Consider the following 20,631-nt stretch of genomic DNA (forward strand, 5'->3'; position numbering starts at 1 on the left):
CGCGTGGGGAAATAACCCACTCCCCTCTCTCCCCAGGAGCCCGGTGAGGGCAGCCTGGTGATGTGGACACCAGCGAAAACCTCACTTACCAAAGTGGAGAGACTGGTCAACCGATCCGATCGGAATACGACGTACAATATGGGGCCGTGCCGAGTTCTCCTGAAAAGCAAAAGACAGGGAAACATCCCTCCATCAGTGTTCCCATTCTGCATATCCGGCTGTTTTGATCTGGAAGCTTTTAGCATTGGGATGGACAAAAGCAAAGATGCCCTTGTTGCACTCGGGAACACTGTATTCAAATATTATTTACTGTGTTCATAATTCTGCTCTTTCACTGCCTGTAACTTACTGTGTGGGCACGTTGAAAACCCATTTCATCTTTGGTGACATATAACAACAGTATTAGCTATTCACTTTGAAGCGTTGAAAATTGAAAATATACCTCGCTAAGAAATGTCCTGCTGCTTTGATTTCATTCCAATCAAACATTATGATCATAGGATAAAATGGGTTCTGTCGTCCATAAATACCCATTAAAAATTTCTGGATGTACAAAGACCCAACTGCTGGAACACATAAAGCAATTTGATACCCCTGGCCCAGGTACGTGGAATTCAAAACTGATCTGTTCATACAAAGCCACTCTGCAAGATGGTAGAAATTGAATACAATAAAGAATCTGGAATTAAGAGTCTAATGATTATCGATTGTTAGAAAAACCCATCTGGTTCACGAACGTTCTTTAGGGAAGGAAATCTACCATCCTTACCTGGTTTTGATTTGATTACATTACAGTGTGGAAACAGGCCCTTCAGCCCAACAAGTCCACACTGACCCACTGAAGCGCGACCCACCCATTCCCCACATTTACCCCTTACCTAACACTACGGGCAATTTAGCATGGCCAATTCACCTGACCTGCACATCTTTGGACTGTGGGAGGAAACCCACGCAGACACGGGGAGAATGTGCAAACTCCACACAGTCAGTCGCCTGAGGCGGGAATTGAACCTGGGTCTCTGGCGCTGTGAGGTAGCAGTGCTAACCACTGTGCCACCGTGCCACCCTAAATGTGACTCTAGGCCTCACAGCATGTGGCTGTGATGGATGGACAATAAAAGCTGGTCTGGGTAGCAATGCCCATGTTCCATGAGTAATAATAAAAAAATACAGGATGACCACTCGCATGTGCGAGTGAATGGATTCAGTTCAGGTGAATTGTAGTCCTAGGGTTGTCAATTCTGTTTAAGATCATTACCAGCTGAGGCCAAGTAATGAGCTCATCTGAACACAACCACACACACATTAGCACTGAAGCAGAAGTGAGTGGATAACTCAGGTTTGAGAACCAAGTTTTGTACGGGCAAAGTACCTGCATTTTGGCACCAGAGACGGTGGGGTTTCTATCACTCGGGAGTACAGTCCGACAAGCAAAAAGTCAGGATCCGATTTCTTCCAGGACTTCAGTGAACCGCGTTGGGATTTGACAACAATTCACAACCTCGCCCTCCCCCTCCCTCACACGTGACTTTGTTTCAAATCTCCAGGTGTGGCTAACGTCAGAAAACCGCTGACAAAGGTGGGCGGCAGATGCAGGCCAGAGGGACTTGTATTTACATAGAGCCAGTCACCACCATCACATGCCTCAAATGTCGGGTGAGGTCGTTTTGAAGCCCTGTCGTTTTCAGTGACGGAGGATCTATGGACTGGGGCACCCACCAGCGAGCTCCCACACAGTGATAATGAGCACGTAAGTCTGTTTTCCTGATGTCAGCTGAGGCAGAACCATGTGCCCACACACCATGGCTGCTCTTGATGTTCTCATGGCAACTTCCAAACCTCAAAACGGGATCGCAGCTGGAAAAGGTTTCAGAGAATCATAGATTCCCTGCACTGAGAGAGAAGCTATTGGGCCCATTGAGTCCACACTGACCCTCTGAAGAGCATGCCATGCAGAGCGACCCCATCCCTGTAACCCTGCATTCCCCACGGCTATCCCACCTAGCCTGGATACAATGGGGGAATTTAGCACGGCTAATCCACCCTAACCTGCACTTTGGACTGTGGGAGGCACCCCACACAGACACAGGGAGAACATGCAGACTCCACACAGATGGTTGCCCGAGGGTAGGATCAAACCCAGGGGGGGGTTTGGGAACCTCCGCACTATTCAAATGCAGTTGGCTCCGGGTTGGCCCACACACCTGGGTAAAATAAACCCAGTGCCATTTCCAAGCCTCACTCATGTACACCCTCCAGTGCCACACCGGTCACTCACTGGGGACTGCCCTCTTCCCCCAGCCCAACTTGCCGCATCCAAACTACCTTAAAAAAAGAGGGTCCCCATCAGAGGGACCTGCAGAAGCTCAAGTAGGCAATGTATCATCCATCACTTTCTCAAGGGCAACTAGGGTCAGGCAATAAATGCCTTGGATAGTGGGCACCTGCATCAAAGAAGACCATCATATCAGCAATATTGGTAATACCTATCATTTAGTAGATAAGCAGGAGGCTGGGAGAACACAGCAAACCAGGCAGCATCGGGAGGCGGAGGAGTCGACATTTCGGGTTTAACCCATCCCCAGCCCTGAAGAAGGGTTACACTCGAAAACGCCGATCTCTGCACCTCCTGATGCTGCCTGGGGCTTGCTGTGTTCTTCCAGCCAGTCTACCTCGGATTCCAACATCAACAGTTTATTTTTGTTTCAGTGCCGATCATTTGACAGCAGATAGGAAATAATAAGCTGGCACTCACCTCTGTATGTGTCTGTGTCAGCGGTTCAATGATATACATGTAGTTACCATCATCAAACATGCCGCTGGAAAGAGAGACGATATCACATGAGAAAGAGGTCACTGGTGCCAGTCAGTGCCCACTAATGGATTTAACAACTTTAACATTTTAGCAACGTTCACACAAAGGTTCCTAATCTCTGATCCTTTCTGGGAAGTGATGGGTCACTGGCACCTTGCCCCCTTACTTGTTGACGGGCACTTGCTGATCAGGCTTGGCACAAAGTTGAATGAAATGTGAAGCTGCCCCGGGACCCTGCTGTTACAACATGGACATTTAACAATCGTTTTCAAGTGAATGAAGAGAGTCAGGGTAGGGGAGGGATTTCAGAAACTGACTTTGATTTAAGTTATTATCAACAAATCACAGAGCACAGTCCAGCATGACTCTGATGAGGTGGCACATTGCGTAAGAGTGTTGACGCCAGCTGAGGTGATAAGGGCCTGATCTGGACCCCAGGCTTCAGGATCCCAATGTCGAGTCTCCCATTCCCATGTGTGCCAGCAGGGGGCACCAGCTTGGAGGACACTGCGGGAGGCACCCTCTTCATTGTCCCCTTCTGAAGTCCACCATCCAGTTATGGGTGGCACAATCCTGAGGCAGGTCAGAAACCGTGACAGCACCTCAACGCAGAGGCATCCTCAGCGGCAAGGAGAGAAAACCTCATCTCGGGCTGAGGGTTGGGGGAACACAGGCACGGGGCACGCAGTGGCAGAGTAGGACTTGCCCTTTACACTACACCAATGGCACTGCTTTGGCCTAGTGGTACTATCGCTGCTCTATTGACCCAGGCAATGATCCAGGAACCTGGGTTCGAATCCTGCCACAGCAGATAGTAGAACGTGAACTCAATTTAAAAACTGGAATTACGAGTCTAATAATGGCCACGAATCAATTGCCAGGAAAAAAGCCACCTTTTTCACTTTAGGAAAGGAAATCTGCCATCCTTGCCAGGCCTGGCCCACAGGTGACTCCAGATCCACATCAAAATGGATGACTTTTAACTGCCCACTGGGCAATGGAAGCAAGGACGGGAAGGAATGTCAAAGATATCCTCAATTTCCCTACAGCCTCCATCCCTCCTGCTTTTCAAAAGGTGAGATGCAAGCCATGAACCAGCTCAGGCCAGTTTTCTGTCCCCCCCTTCCAATAGCTTGGTTTCTCCTTTTCATTCTGCCCATCTGCACTGGGTTGAACAGTTGTGCAAAGAGGTGCCAGCCCCAGTGACCCAAGACTAAAACCCCCAGGAGGTCTTCGTGAGGAGAATTCCCAATTGTACTCACTGAAGTCCATCGCATGTGGACAGCGCAACTTTGGACTTGGCATTGCCTCGTATCTGCCCATGATAGTAACAGTGCTCTCCTCCCTGAGGGATAAAGGAATATTCATAGAGTCACAGAGATGTACAGCACAGAAACAGACTTTGGTCCAACTCGCCCACGCCAACCAGATATCCCAATGTGACCTCATCCCATTTGCCAGCACCTGGCCCATATCCCTCCAAACTCTTCCTATTCATATACCCATTCGGATGCCTTTTAAATGTTGTAATTGTACCAGCCTCCACCACTTCCTCTGGCAACTCATTCCATACACATACCACCCTGTGTAAAAAAGGTACCCCTCAGGTCCTTTTAAAGTTTTCCCCTCTCACCTTAAGTGTCTAGTTTTGAACTCCTCTACCCTGGCAAAAAGACTTTGGCTATTTGACCCTCATAATTTTGTAAACCTCTATAAGGTCACCCCTCAGTCTCCTACGCTCCAGGGAAAACAGCCTCAGCCTATTCATCCTTTCCCTACAAATCCTCCCACCCTGGCAACATCCTTGTAAATCATTTCTGCACCCTCTGAAATTTAACAATATCCTTCTTATAGAAGAGTGACCAGAATGTTACTCAGTACAGTACTCTAGATATGGCCTCACCAATGTCCAGAACTACTGCAACATGACCTCCAAACCCCAATTCTCAATGTTCTGACTAATGAAGACAAACATGCCAAACGCCTTCTTCATCACCCTGCCTACCCGTGACTCCACTTTCAAGGAACTATCCACCCACATCCCCAGGTCTGTTTGTTCAGCAACATACCCCAGGACCTTACCATTATGTGGGTAAGTCCTGCCCGGATTTGTGTTTCCAAAATGAGCACCTCACACTTATTTAAATTAAACTCTATATGCCACTCCTCGGCCCCACTGGCCCATCTGATCAAGATGTCATTGCACTCTGAGGTAACCTTCTTCGCTGTCCACTATACCACCTATGTTGGTCTCATCTGCAAACTTTCTAACGATACATCTTATGCTCAAATCCAAATCATTTATATAAATGACGCAAAGCAGTGGACCCAGCACCAATCCTTGTGTCACACCATGAGTAACAGGCCTCCAGTCTGAAAAACAATCCTCCACCCCCATCCTCTGTCTCCCACCCTCAACCCAATTTTGTATCCAATTGGCCAGTTCCCCCTGGATCCCATGTGACCTAACCTTGCTAACCAGAAATTTGTCAAATTCCTTGCTGGAGTCCACATGGACAGCGTCCGCTGCTCTGCCCTCATCAATCCTCTTTGTAACCTCTTTAAAAACCTCGAATCAAGTTACTGAGACACAATTTTCCACGCACAAAGCCATGCTGACTATCCCTCAGCAGTCCTTGCCTTTCCAAATACATGTACATCCTGTCCCTCAGGATTCCCTCCGAAGACTTGCCCCATCACCGACGTCAGCTCACTGGCCTATAATTCCCTGGCTTGTCCTTACTGCCCTTCTTAAACAGTGGCACCACATTAGTCAACCTCCAGTCTTCTGGCACCTCACCTGTGACTATCGATGATACAAATATCTCAGCAAGAGGCCCAGCAATCATTCAGGCAAAACACTATGTGGTTGCGATTAACCTTCAAAATACCTATTCCTACTGGAGGATGTTTTAATTGACCTCACAGGGTGGGGAATGCCCATGATCAGGTCCAACCACACCCTAATCGCCATCCTGAAATTAAATCAGGCCACTCTGCATCTAATCATATCAACTTCCTTACGACGGGTGACATTACAATTGGACCTTAATGGGCAACACCAAGCATGGATAAATGAGCTTTGATGCCGTGTAGCAGACAGGAAGAGAGAGAGAAACTTGTAAAGAGATTTTACAGCATGGAACAAGGCCCTTTGGTCCATCACGTCCATGCTAGTCATCAAACATCCATCTTTACTAATCCCATTTTCCAGTATTTGGCCCACAGCCTGGGATGCTACAGCATGTCAAGTGCTCAGCTAAATGTTCCTTGAACATCTTGGGAGTTCCTGCCTCTTTCTCACCGCTGGACCCCCTCCTGAGTAGGCCTCGATGTAGGGTGGACCTTAGGACCCCAAACTTGCCAGCCTCTGACAACATGACGCATCAGGGTTGGAGGGCAAGGAATTGATGCCTGGTTGAGCTGAGAGTCTGGGCTCGCTCAACGGGCACCGCACTCCAACACTTGGATCAAATAACTGAAAGTATGGGCCGATGTGCTTTGGGGGCGAGTTAAGCATTAGCCCAGAGAACTAGGGAGATCTGGTCGCACTTCCTCAAAGGAATGAGCGCAGAATTACTCGCTGCTCAGAAATAGCAGGCAGGAAGACTGGCAAATTGACACAGGAGCATGCCCAATGACCCGGCATGGCCATTTTGCCAACAGAAGGGAAGATGGCAAACAAGCCACCCACCTGGAAATGATTTAAATCACTTCAGGATCGATGAAGGGGCCTCTTCCAGCAGCTTTCCAATTTCAAATTCTTTGCCTCACAGAGGCCTTCCCAGCAATACTGGTCACACCCACAGCCTTCAGCAACCAACCCTGTCCCTAAAACATCTCCACCCACCCCCACCCTCCCCAACACTCCCCCCGAGCCTTCCTGATTGACACCACCAATCACACCCCCCCCAGAGGAACACCACTCAATTTCAAGGATACCCCGGCCATCAAAGCGCCCTCGATGTGCAGGTGCAGCCCCAGCAGCAGCCACCACTCCCGGTGGCGCTGTTGAGCTGCAGGCCGTCAGATTCGGGCAGGATTCGGGGTGGGGGGGGGAGCTCACATGAAGCGGTTCCATCCAGACAAAAAAAACACTGCACCCATCCGCTCCTCCCCACAGCCGAGCCTGCAGCCCAGACTGCCTTCTCCCTGCAACTTCTGTAGCTGCCGCCTGCCTGATTTTTAACCCCTACCTGAGCACGCAGACAGGTAGGTGGGTGTTTGGTTTAAGGTTGCATCCCATACTCCCTCAGCATCGCACTGGGATTGCCAGTCGAACTCAGGCTTCTGGGCCAGAATTTGAACACACACACTATCCCACTGCATAGGTCAGAGGGGCAGAGAATGAACCAGGGCTAACTGCAGCCCCCTGACCTCTACCTTTGGCTGACTCTACAGAGGTGGGAGATCAAGCCTATAGTCTGGCTGCTCTTGTGTGGCCTTTACACCACACCCCCTGTGCTGTTCACCTCAATACTTTGCTCGGTAAGGCAACCCTCCATCATAAACTGCATTCATGTATAGTGTCTGAAATGTTGCATGCACAGGTCATCAAGTCAAGATTAACAACAGGCAGGGATGGACCGTTTTACAAAGTGACTTGAAGAGGCGAAGATGTGGGAGAGAGTTCCAATGACAGAGCAAAAGAATTCAGGGGGTGTAAGAGAGACCGACGTCTGGGAGGGGGTCAACCTCGTGGTGGTGAAAGAGGCCGACAGAAAGCAGCGTTGAACAGGCGCTGGTGGTGCACGGCTCTTTCTGAGCCACCACTATAATCAGGATCACTCAAATGTACACAGCTCTACTGCAAAGCTGCGACGGGATTCGGCTGGACAGGCTCGGGCAGACAGCGAGGCAAAAGTGAGGACTGCAGAAGCTGGAAACCAGAGTCTAGATGAGAGTGGTGCTGGAAAAGCACAGCAGGTCAGGCAGCATCCCAGGAGCAGGAAAATCGACGTTTCGGGCAAAAGCCCTTCACCAGGAATAGAGGCAGGGAGCCTCCAGGGCGGAGAGATAAATGGGAGAGGTGGGGGGGGGGGGGGGGGTGAGGCTGGGGAGAAGGTAGCCAAGAGTATAATAGGTGGATGGGGGTGGGGATGAAGGTGATAGGTCTCTGGCAGATAGGACAAGTCAGGAGGATGGAGCTGGGGGGTGGAACTGGGGTAAGGTGGGGAGGGGAAAATGAGGAAACTGTTGAAGTCCACATTGATGCCCTGGGGTTGAAGTGTTCCAAGGCGGAAGATGAGGCGTTCTTCCTCCAGGCGTCGGGTGGTGAGGGAGTGGCGGTGAAGGAGGCCCAGGAACTCCATGTCCTCGGCAGAGTGGGAGGGGGAGTTGAAATGTTGGGCCACGGGGTGGTGGAGTTGATTGGTGCGGGTGTCCCGGAGATGTTCCCTAAAGCACTCTGCTAGGAGGTGTTCAGTCTCCCCAATGTAGAGGAGACCGCATCGGGAACAACGGATACAATAAATGACATTGGGTGGATGTGGAGGTGAAACCTTGATGGATGTGGAAGGCTCCTTAGGGTCCTTGGATGGAGGTGAGGGAGGAGGCAGACAACGGTCAACAGTCAGAGGATCCAGGACAAAAATCACAGCTTAAATCAAAGAGCTTTTAAACAGAAGCCAGGAGAAACCTGTTCGCAGTGAATTTATGAGGAACAAGGACTTCATCTTTACAAAGTTAGATTAGATTGAGGGGTGCCATATAATCTCCTATCCTTTTAATATCAGATTTGAAATTTCTCAACAGCAATGTAAATAATGATAAATAATTTATTATTGTGTCAGAATCTTTATCTTCAGACCATATCCCGCACAGTTTACACATCCAGAACTTCCCGAGCCTGTTCCTGGTCACTCACATTGAGTGGAGTCAAAGATTTTTTGAAAATATTGATTCTCTCCTGGGTTGTCAGTGGGAGTGGTGAGACCAGGATTTGTTACCACCCAGTTGCCCTTCCAAGGGTACAGGTGTGCCACCTCCCTGGACTAGAACCATGCCTGTAACTTCGATAACCCCCCCCCACCCCCCCCACAGTGCTGTCAGGGAGAGGGGGCTCAGGATTTTGACCTAATGACCCATGAACAGAAAGGGGTTCTGAGGAGTCGTCAGGGTGAGTGACTCTGTCTCTGACCTGCTCTTGTCGCTGCAGCTACTCCAGTTCAATCGTCACCACTCCACCTCCACCTCCACCCCCCCCCCAACCCCACCCCCACCGCAGAGCCAGGACGTGGTGTAACTGGGGTAGTCGTCACACTGCTTATCAAACAGGCATCTCACTATCCACGCTCTCTATCTCTTGAGGCAGAGTCATCTTCCTTTTCCAACCTTCATGGAGCATAGAATCCCTACAGTGTGAAAGCTGGCCATTTGACCCATCGAGGCCATGCCATCCCTTCTGCCAGACTCGTGCCTGCACCCTGCATAAAGTTCTCCAGTATCATCTCCTGTCTGTTCCCTACCACGCTACCAAGCCCAGTTCCCCACCATGGCTGTACTAGCTGTCTGGTCGTGTCTGGGTTTTCAATTTCTCATCCTCGTTTTAAAACACTCCACTTCCTTGCCTGATCTTCCTCCACCAGCCCTTCACCCTCTTCCCATTCTGACCTTTTCCATATCCCCAATTCCCTTCAGTCTTCATTCAGCTGCCTCATATCCAGGTTCTGAAATTCCTTCCCGAACCCGCTCTAACTCACTTCCCTCATTAAAATCCCTCCTTGTACCCCCCCCCCCCCACCCCCTACTGTGCTGACTAAGTTTTCGGGTCCCCTGCCCCGAAAGCTCCTTATCTTGTTTGTTGTCAGGTTTTGCCTGATAACAGAAAGCACCTTGGAGGGGGTGATAACGTGCAAGGTGCCAAGTAAATGCAATCCTGCTGTTGTTGCTAAATGCCCAAAGTGGAACCACAAGTCTACAGGATGGCCTGTTGGTCTCGGGGGGGGGGGGGCAGGGGGGTGACACTTGGTTTCCTGCTGTCAACTCTAAAAACAGAGGGATATGTTCAAGGAGAGTATCATTTTCAGCAAGGATTAAAGTCTCCCAGCCAGCCATCCCAGATTTTCCTTGTGCATCTCTGACTGGATTTTCATTGAGAAGTTTCAAAGGTGCAGCAAACCAAGCACATCTCGGGGAAATAGACACTAAACTGGACACTTCAACGCAGTCCTGCATCGTGAGATAATCCCGGTTAGCTCACATCACATCGACCCCGGCAAACAGTGTACATGCCGAAACACGAGAGCATTTGTGTACAAAGATAACTCGCTGCATTTGTGTAGAAACTCGGTGAAATGGCACCCGGAATACTGTGTACCTTTTTTTGGTCTCCTTACCCAAGGAGGGAACTATCTGCCATATAGAGAGGTCAATCCGCCTAATTCCTGGAGGAATGTCTTACAGAAGAGCAGCTGATCGACAGATGCAGGAAATAAAATCTCTCATAACGCTTCGCAGAGGGAGCATCCAAAACGAGAGCCTGAATTTACATGGCGCCATTGCACCACCTCAGGAAAAGCCCAAAGCGGCGATTGAGGCCAATCGAGCGCTCTTGGTTTACAGGCACAGTCGCTGTAGCGGCGAGGTGGTAGCGCTTGACGGTGTACACAGCAAGATCCCACGGATGGTGAGGCGATGATGCTAGGTGAGGTCGCCAAGGAGAAAACCCTCCTTTTTTTTTAAGATTACTTACAGTGTGGAAACAGGCCCTTCGGCCCAACAAGTCCACACCAACCCTCCGAAGCGCAACCCACCCAGACCCAATCTCCTATGTTTACCCCTTCACCAAACACTACAGGCAATTTAGCGTGGTCAATTCACCTAACCAGCACATCTTTGGACTGTGGGAGGAAACCGGAGCACCCGGAGAAAACCCACGCAGACACGGGGAGAATGTGCAAACTCCACACAGTCAGTCGCCTGAGGCGGGAAACGAACCCGGGTCTCTGGTGCTGTGAGGCAGCAGTGCTAACCACTGTGCCACCGTGCCGCAAAAGGGTGCCATGGAATCGGGGGTGCCCATCCTAGAGGACAGACCCTTCCAACGATTCGGTGCTCTGCCATCGGTCCCCCATCGCTATCGTCAGCCGAGGCCTCGGGAAGATTGACTTCGGGAATCAGAGGACAAGACAGACACCCACAGAGTGACAGGCAGAAGCCATTCAGAGTCGGCGTGGCTTCACGTGATGAAAGTGCCCCTTAACCAACCACCAACTGTGCAGGAAGTACCCCCGAGAGGTACTTGATTCCAGTTCACATTATAGAGTCATACCGCATGGAAACACAGCCTTCGGCCCAACTCATCCACACCGACCATAATCCCAAACTAAACTAGACCCGCCTGCCTCCTCCTGGCCCATATCCCTCCAAACCTTTCCTATTCATGTCCTTATCCAAGTGTCTTTTAAACAGTGTATTTGTAACCTGCATCCACCACTTCCTCGGGAAGTTCATTCCACACACGAGCCACCCTCTGTGTAAAAAAATTGCCCCTCACATCTTTATTAAGTCTCTCTCCTCTAACCTGTAAACTGTGCACCCGGTCTTGTAATCTCCCACTCTAGGGAAAAGACAACTACCATCAACCCTATCCAAATGCCTCATTATTTTATATGCTCTTTGATAGAACAAGAAATCCCATCCTATCCAATACGCCCCAGGGGGTGACCTAAACAATGGCTTTGGGGCCCTTCAATGGGAAACAATCAATCCTGGCCCTAACATCGCCCTGAGGAAGCACAAAGCTCAGCAAATGCTTTCCTTCTGAAATAATACTTCCTGAAAATCTGTAACAACACAGATTTTCAAATGGATCATGCCGTCTTTCAACGGTATAATTAAAACAACAGAGTGCTTTACCGCTCAGAGACTAAGTGAACAATCTGCCTTTGGGATAATTCCTTTGAATTAGAAGCTGTTCTTTTAAAATGATTGATATTCATTGATCCCACTCTCCCCTTTCTCCCCAGTGCTCCGGTCTGGAAAGCAGCCTCCCCATAGCTCTTGGTTACCACCTCCTACAGCTTGTCCCCCACCACCACGAGCTATTTTCGGATGGTGAAAGGTGCGATGCGTACGGCCCATTGGAGAAACTGCCAGGGTAAGCAGTAAAAAGAAACGCCACCGGTCTTGGGAATGCAGGAACGCAGCTCCTTGAGAACGCAACGATGGAGGGATGCCAGCGAAAAGAGCCCATCAATGGGCGGCATGGTGGCTCAGTGGTTAGCACGGCTGCCTCACAGCGCAAGGGACCCAGGTTCGATTCCCACCTCGGACGACTGTCGGCGTGGAGTTTGTGCATTCTTCCCCCGTGTCTGCCTGGGTTTTCTCCGGGTGATCCAGTTTCCTCCCTCAATCCAAGGATGTGCAGGTCAGGCAAATTGACCATTGTGTTCGGTGCATTAGTCAGGGGTAAAGGTAGGGGATTGGGTCTGGGTGGGTTACTCTTTGGAGGGTCAGTGTGGATTTATTGGGCTGAAGGGCCTGATTCCATACTGTCAGGAATCTAATCTAATACATCTAGTTGAACCATCAGATAGCAAGGTGAACGGTGTTTTTGCTGGGGAAGGTATCAAACTCTCACACAGTACTAGGCCAGGGACTGTGGTAGCACGCTCCTGGATGAGTAATCCAGGGCCAGGTGTGTTGGACTATAATCTTGACAATCGAGAGTGTGGTTGCTGGGAAGGTGCAGCATCCAAGGAGCAGGGGAACTGACATTTCGAGCAAAAGCCCTTCAACATGATATGTCAGTTCCCCTGCTCCTCGGATGCTGCCTGACCTGCTGCGCTTTTCCAACGCAACACTCTCGACTCTGATCTCCAGCCTCTGCAGTGCTCACTTTCTCCTAATGATCTTGAGACGTGAGTTCAAATCTCCTCACCAGGGGAATTTAGTTTGGGTCTTAACAAAAGGCTGGTATTGGGGGCAAGGTAACCTGGCAAACAGTGTATATGCCAAAACATGAGAGTATTTGTGTCCAAAGACAACTTGCTGCATTTGTGTAGGAACTCGGTGAAATCACACCTGGAATACTGTGTACCTTTTTAGTCTCCTTATCCAAGGAGGGAACTATCTCCCATATAGGGAGGTTCATCCGCCTAACTCCTGGAGAACTCTCTTACAAGGAGATACCCCTGCGCCTGTATTCTTTAGTGGTTAGTAGACTGAGTGGCAATCTATTTGAAGAGTACCAATTTCTTATGAGGGTCAACTGGGTAAATGCAAGAAGGATGCTTCCCCTGGCTGGGGAGATCTAGGTCCAGGCACATCTACTGGGATGAGGAAGAATTTGTTTCCTTAGAGAGTGGTGAACCATAGAGTCAGAGAGATGTAGAGCACGGAAGCAGACCCTTCGGTCCAACTTGTCCATGCCGACCAGATATCCAAAACCAATCTAGTTCCATTTGCCAGCACTTGGCCCATATCCCTCCAAACCCTTCCCATTCATATACCCATCCAGATGCCTTTGAAATGTTGTAATAGTACTGGCCTCCACCATTTCCTCAGGCAGCTCATTCCATACATGCAGCACCCTCTGTGTGAAAAAGTTGCCCCTTTAGGTTCCTTTTAAATCTTTGGCCTCTCACCGTAAACCAATGCCCTCTAGTTCTGGACTCCCCCACCCCAGGGTTGCAGTTTTCCTTCCCTGAGGGACATTGGAGGAGTCAATGGCCTCATGCCACTATCGCTGGACTGTTAATCCAGAGGTGGGAGTGTGGTGCTGGAAAAGCACAGCAGGTCGGGCACCATCTGAGGAGCAGGATCTCCAGCATCTGCAGACCTCACTGTCTCCTTGTTAGTCCAGAGGGTGGATTAACAAGGAGACAGATGGCAGATGGTGGAACTTGAATTCAATAAGTATCTGGAATTAAGAATCTCAGTACTACTATAAATCCATTGCCAACTGTCATCAAAACTCATCTGGTTCACTAATGCCCTTCAGGGAAGGAACGCTGGCATCCTCACCCTGTCTGACCTACACATGACTCCAATGTGGTTGACTCTCAACTCGGTTCTGGGCAATTAGGGATGGGCAATTAATGCTGGCCCAGTCAGCAACACCCTCACCCCATGAATGAATAAAGAACAAAATTAAATTAGTGAACTGCATGGGATCTGTTTTTAATATAAATGACAGCAATTACACGATCACTATTAGGCTAGCTTTTCAATCCCATGTTTTTTTTAATTGTATTGAATTCAAATTTCACCTAGAGCCCAGGTGGGATTTGAACGCAGAATATCAGTCTGAGCTCTGGATTGCCAGTCTGATGGCAATAACACTAAACCACCACCTCCCCCACATATGACGCTACTGTGGGAAAATGTTGTTGCAGTAGATTAGTCATAAGGAGCAGTCTCCCAAGGACAAATCGCCTACTCTTGCCTCTGCTTCCTAAGTTCCTTTGTGATTATTGGATTGTGATAAAAACCTAATCCTAACCCAGCCTCAACTACGCGTTTCATTGTCATCTATCCCAACTACAGGAATGAGAAGCAGTTGTTTGATTGCGAGACTTGAGTCGGAGGTGAGAGTTGTAGGGAATTACAGGAAATAGAACCTGATTGGTCACAGAGAGTAGCTGAGTGCCTCCCAATGGGAAGAATGACCAAATATTCAAACCAGAGAAAGATGCAGGGATTCGGGTGAAGTTTTCAGATTGTTTCAGCAAAGAGCTAGAATCGCAATGATGGGCTGTATCTGTAAAAAGTGGCCTATCAGCATCCAGGAATTCATGACTGGCAAAGCGCTCAGCGCAATGATACTGATGTGAGGTGGAGGCAAGGAGTTCAGTACAGAGATGGCAAGGTGTTGGTGAGATATTGGTCAGACTGAGTCAGAGTCATGGCACCTCTCAGCTGCCTGGCCACCGGGTGTGTGCCAGCACTCGCTTGTCAAGTGCCCAGGGACTGTGAAGTGGTTGACCGTGCTCACTTTGCGTAGCTCAGCAATCACTTTCGACGTGGAACTCAAGCATGTGAAACGAACCCTGGTCCGATCTCAGCGACCTGCAGGCTTGCCAATCGCCTTTGTCCGCAATCAGCATTTCCCTGTCACCACCACCCACACCAAACCCCCTCCACCCCCCACCCCCGGTCTCCTCCCACACTCGAGCACGTGTAAATCTCAGCTCATCCAAACTCTGCTTCCTTCACCCCAGCGCTAGAGCGACTGGGTTTCCAGCCAGTGAGACCCTCAGCGCTGGAATTCCCTCTCCCCACCCCCGGTCCCTCCATTCTCCCACTGTGCATAATCCCAGAATCCCACCCCTCGGTAAAAGCTGCCTTGCGGATCTGGCGATCGGCACCTGCACCGTCTCCCGGGGCAGCTCAGGGTGGGGGTATGTCAGTGGCGACTGGCGAACGCGTTAGGACACTGTCGGAGACGCTACAGAAATGCACTGAAGCTCTGCGCGCTCCCACCGCTGCACCCTCTGAGGGGTGCAAAGCATCACCGACGCTGGATGTTGTCGGATTGCCGTGAATTCCCACCATTTCTTGCCTGACGTCACGGGTAAAGTCACAGCGGGGTGGGGCGGAGCTCCTCAGCGGCCCACTCATTGGCTCCTCCCGGGGGACTTCAGTCGGGTCGGGCCCCGAACGACACCCTTCATGCTCCACTGCACGGCTGCTCAGGAAGGGGTGGTTCAGTTATGCCCAGGGACGGGGTTGGGGGGGGGAACAGGAGAAGGAAGGAGGCCCCACTCCACAGGGTGCTCCCTCACAGCTCTGCGGGCCAGCAGGGCGGCTCCCCCCCCCCCATGCCCCACTCTGTACTGACCACGCTGACATCTCTTTGCCGACTTAGCATCCCACACACGCTGTTCTGCTGCAGCCACTCTCCTGCCAAGACGGTCTCACAACCTCACTGGTAGCTCATTACTTTGCCACTTGGAACCGGGTACTGTGGGGGATTGCATTAGCTGCCTAATGGACCTTAAGAATAAAAATCAATATGCTATTCAAAAATTAAAACTTGCTGGTAAGGAATGATTTAATCCTGAGCAACGCAAATACCACATTGCCAAGAAACCTCTGGTGTCATAAGTGTCTCATTGTTTTTACAGTAAGTCTGTTTAACGTTTGGGTATAACCATTCGTGCGGCTGCAGGCGAATCTCATTCGCAGAAATGTCTTCTTTCAAAATTGAGCTGTGCAATCAGAATGACTAATTCATTAAAGCACACAGATGGTTGTTTAAACAATGCCATTGGGGGTATTTTTTAAATACCCCCCCCACAATGCTCAGCAAATAGCAGATACACAGGGACTGCGAGTTCCCCTCCAAGCCACTCACCATCCTGACTTGGAAATATATCGCCGTTCCTTCACTATCGCTGGGTCAAAATCCTGGAATTCCCTCCCTAAGGGCATTGTGGGTCAACCCCCAACAGGTGGGCTGCAGTGGTTCAAGAAGGCAGCTCACCCCCACCTTCTCAAGGGCAACTAGGGACGGGCAATAAGTGCTGGGCCAGCTAGTGACGCACACATCCCTCTAATGAATGAAAAAAAGGGTCACACCCCGCCCCCCACCCCGCCGCCGACTTCTCTACCTTTACCACCACTCATAATCCCTTTCTCTAAACTACCCTCCACCTCTCCCCTCCTCATGCTCCGACCTTTAACCGTGCGCTAGGAAAATTGGAGAAGAAAAATCTATTTGGGAGATCCACTGACAGAATTGCCTACGGTCACCCCTCAGAACGGCGCTCGCTCCGGCCAGGAACCTGCACACGGTGTCTTAAGACCGTTGAAAATAGCTACAGCAGCAGGCCCTTCGGCCCCTTGAGCCCACTCCTTCCTCCTCTCCCGATCCCCTCTTCCGTGTGTGTGTGCGTGTGCATGTGCATATCTGTGCATGTGTGTCTCTGTGTGTGTCTGTGTGAGTGTGTGTGTCTGTGTGTATGTCTATGTGTCTGTGTGAGTGTGTGTGTCTCTGTGTGTGTCTGTGTCTGTATGTGTTTCTGTGCGTGAGTGTGTGCCTGTGTGTGTGTGTCTGTCTGTATGTGTGTGTCTGTGTGTGTTATGTGTGTGTGTATCTGTGTGTGTCTGTATGTGTGTGTGTCTGTGTGTATGTGTCTGTGTGTCTGTGTGTATATGTGTGTGTCTGTATGTGTGTCTGTGTGTGTGTGTCTGTGTGTATGTGTCTGTGCGTGTATGTGTGCGTGTCTGTGTCTATGTGTGTGTGTGAGTGCCTGTGTGTCTGTGTGTTTGTGTGCGTGTCTGTATGTATGAGCATGTGTCTGAATGTGTGCCTGTTTGTGAGTGTCTGTGTGTGTGAGTGTGTGTGCCTGTGTGTGTATGTGTGTGAGTGTCTGTGTGTGTCTGTATGTGTGTGTAAGTCTGTATGTGTGTGAGTGCCTGTGTGTGAGTGCCTGTGTGTGTGTATGTGTATGTGTGTGTCTGTCTATGTGTGTCTGTATGTGTGTGTATGCCTGTATGCGTGTGTGTGAATGTCTGTGTGTCTGTGTATGTCTGTATGTGTGTGTGTGCCTGTGTGTGAGTGTGTGTCTGTGTGTCTGTATGCGTGTGTGAGTGTCTGTGAGTGTGTGTATGTATGTGTGTGTCTGTATGTGTGTGTGTGTGAGTGTCTGTGTGTGTGTGTGTGTGTCTCTGTGTCTGTATGCGTGTGTGTGAATGTCTGTGTGTGTGTGTCTGTATGTGTGTGGGTATGTCGGTGTGTGTCTGTATGTGTGTGTGAGTGTCTGTGTGTGTATGTATGAGTGTGTGTCTGTATGTGTGTGTGTATGTGTGTGTGTGAGTGTCTGTGTGTGTCTGTATGTGTGTGGGTGTGTCGGTGTGTGTGTGAGTGTCTGTGTGTGTGAGTGTGTGTCTGTATGTGTGTATGTGCGTGTGACTGTGTGTGTGTCTGTATGTGCGAGTGTGTGTCTGTATGTGTGTGTCGGTGTGTGTGGGTCTGTATGTGTGAGTGTGTGTCTGTATGTGTCTGAGTGTCTGTGTGTGTGTGTATGTGTGTGTGTCTCTATGTGTGAGTGTGTGTGTGGGTGTGTGAGTGTGTGTGTGTCTGTGTGTGTATGTGTGAGTGAGTGTCTGTATGTGTGTGTGTCTCTGTGTGTGTATGCGTGTGTGAGTGTCTGTGTGTGTGTATGTGTGTGTGTCTGTATGTGTGAGTGTATGTGTGTGTATGTCTGTGCGAGTTTCTGTGTATGTGAGTGTGTGTGTGTCTGTATGTGTGTGTGTGTCTGTTATGTGTGTGTGAGTATCTGTGTGTGTGTGTCTGTATGTGTGAGTGTGTGTCTGTATGTGTGTGAGAGTGTGTGTGTGCATATATGTATGTGTGTGTCTGTGTGAGTGTGTGTCTGTGTGTGTGTCTGTGTGTCGGCATGTGTGTGTGTGTCTGTATGTGTGTGTGTCGGCAAGTGTGTGTGAGTGTCTGTGTGTGTGTGTCTGTGTGTGTGCCTGTGTGTGTATGTGTGAGTGTGTATGAGTGTCTATGTGTGTATATGTCTGTGTGTGTGTGAGAGAGTGTCTGTGTGTGTGAGAGAGGGTGTCTATGTGTGTGTGTGTCTGTGTGTGTGAGAGAGTGTGAGTGTGTGTGTGAGTGTGTGTGAGAGAGTATGTGTGTGTCTGTGTGTGTATATGTGAGTATCTGTGTGTGTGTGTCTGTGTGTGTGTCTATATGCATGTGTGTGTCTGTGTGTGTGTGCGAGAGTGTCTATGTGTGTGTGAGTATCTGTGTGTGTGTGAGAGTGTGTGTGTGTGTGTGTCTGTGTGCGTGTGAGAGTGTGTGTGTGTGACTATGTGTGTCTGTGTGCATGTGAGAGAGAGAGTGTGTGTGTGTGTGTGTGTGTGTGTGTGTGTGACTGTGTGTCCATGTGTGTGTGTGAGAGAGAGTCTGCGTATGTGTGTCTGTGTGTGTGTGAGTGTGTGGGTGTGTGTGACAGTGTCTCTGCGTGTGTGAGTGTGTGTGAGAGACAGAGAGTGTGTGTGTGTGTGTGTGTGTGTATGTGTTTGTGTGTGTGTGTGTGTGTGAGTGTGTGTGTGTGTGTGTGTGAGACAGTGTCTATGCGTGTGTGTGTGTGAGAGACAGAGAGTGTGTGTGAGTGTGTGTGTGTGTGTGTGTGTGTGTGTGAGAGACAGTGTCTATGCGTGTGTGAGTGTGTGTGAGAGACAGAGAGAGAGTGTGTGTGTGTGTGTGTAGCAAGGTTCTGACCGACCAGGAAACTGCACCGCTGCAGTCCGTAATCCGAAACAAGAGTGGCGGAAATTTGGAACACTCCGTCCGTAAAAATCATGAGATTGGGGAGGGTCTGGGGAGTATGGGAACAGGGATGGGGGTGAGACGGAGCAGTCAACGATGAATTTCAAAACTGAGGTTGATGCATGCCTTGAAATAGGGTTCCAGAATAATTACGTGATAAGAAGAGGCCATTCAGCCCATCATAAGGGAGACGGATCCAATGTGGTCAGACACATGTATGACCCAGTCCGTAGAGTGGCCCCAGTAGAGATGTTAGTTTCCAACTGCAGAAAGGACGGTGTACTGGCAGAGTGTACTGGCAGAGTGTACTGGCAGAGTGTACTGGCAGAGTGTACTGGCAGAGAGTACTGGCAGGGAGTACTGACAGGGAGGACTGGAAGAGTGTATTGGCAGAGTGTACAGGCAGAGTGTATTGGCAGAGTGTATTGGCAGGGAGTACTGGCAGGGTGTACTGGCAGAGTGTACTGGCAGAGTGTATTGGCAGGGAGTACTGGCAGGGTGTACTGGCAGAGTGTACTGGCAGGGAGTACTGGCAGGGAGTACTGGCAGGGAGTACTGGCAGGGAGTACCGGCACGGTGTACTGCCAGGGAGTACTGCCAGGGAGTACTGCCAGGGAGTACTGGCAGGGAGTACTGGCCGAGTGTACTGGCAGGGTGTACTGGCAGGGTGTACTGGCAGGGAGTACTGGCAGGGAGTACTGGCAGGGTGTACTGGCAGGGTGTACTGGCAGGGAGTACTGGCAGGGAGTACTGGCCGAGTGTCCTGGCAGGTTGTACTGGCAGGGTGTACTGGCAGGGAGTACTGGCAGGGTGTACTGGCAGGGTGTACTGGCAGGGAGTACTGGCAGGCTGTACTGGCAGGGAGTACTGGCAGGGAGTACTGGCCGAGTGTACTGGCCGAGTGTACTGGCAGGGTGTACTGGCAGGCTGTACTGGCAGGGTGTACTGGCAGAATGTACTGGCAGGGAGAACTGGCAGGGTGTACTGGTATGGTGTACTGGCAGGGACTTTTGGCAGGGTGTACTGGCAGGCTGTACTGGCAGGGAGTACTGGCAGAGTGTACTGGCAGGGAGAACTGGCAGGGTGTACTGGCAGGGTGTACTGGCAGGGTGTACTGGCAGGGAGTACTGGCAGGGAGTACTGGCAGGGTGTACTGGTATGGTGTACTGGCAGGGACTTTTGGCAGGGTGTACTGGCAGGCTGTACTGGCAGGGTGTACTGGCAGGGTGTACTGGCAGGGAGTACTGGCAGGGAGTACTGGCAGGGTGTACTGGTATGGTGTACTGGCAGGGACTTTTGGCAGGGTGTACTGGCAGGCTGTACTGGCAGGGAGTACTGGCAGGGTGTACTGGCAGGGAGAACTGGCAGGGAGTACTGGCAGGGTGTACTGGCAGGGACTTTTGGCAGGGTGTACTGGCAGGCTGTACTGGCAGGGAGTACTGGCAGGGTGTACTGGCAGGGAGAACTGGCAGGGAGTACTGGCAGGGTGTACTGGCAGGGTGTACTGGCAGGGAGTACTGGCAGAGTGTACTGGCAGGGAGTACTGGCAGGGTGTACTGGCAGGGAGTACTGGCAGAGTGTACTGGCAGGG

At 50.4% G+C, this 20,631-nt stretch overlaps 1 protein-coding gene across 6 annotated transcripts in view; it reads right to left on the minus strand.

The window, feature by feature from the left end:
- The window catches only part of LOC140481903 (disintegrin and metalloproteinase domain-containing protein 23-like), a 321,721-nt gene that overhangs the window by 247,633 nt on the left and 53,457 nt on the right, over window positions 1–20,631 (minus strand). For all 6 annotated transcript variants that reach the window (XM_072578562.1, XM_072578561.1, XM_072578566.1 and 3 more), the window contains exons 5-7: window positions 4,078–4,160; window positions 2,756–2,819; window positions 90–159 (exon numbers count right to left, since the gene is read on the minus strand). In XM_072578562.1, coding sequence (XP_072434663.1) covers window positions 90–159; window positions 2,756–2,819; window positions 4,078–4,160 — 217 coding nt within the window. The remainder of the gene's footprint in view (window positions 1–89; window positions 160–2,755; window positions 2,820–4,077; window positions 4,161–20,631) is intronic.

Source organism: Chiloscyllium punctatum, chromosome 10 (assembly GCF_047496795.1).
Source record: "Chiloscyllium punctatum isolate Juve2018m chromosome 10, sChiPun1.3, whole genome shotgun sequence".
In the NCBI taxonomy this organism is placed as follows: Eukaryota; Metazoa; Chordata; class Chondrichthyes; order Orectolobiformes; family Hemiscylliidae; genus Chiloscyllium; species Chiloscyllium punctatum.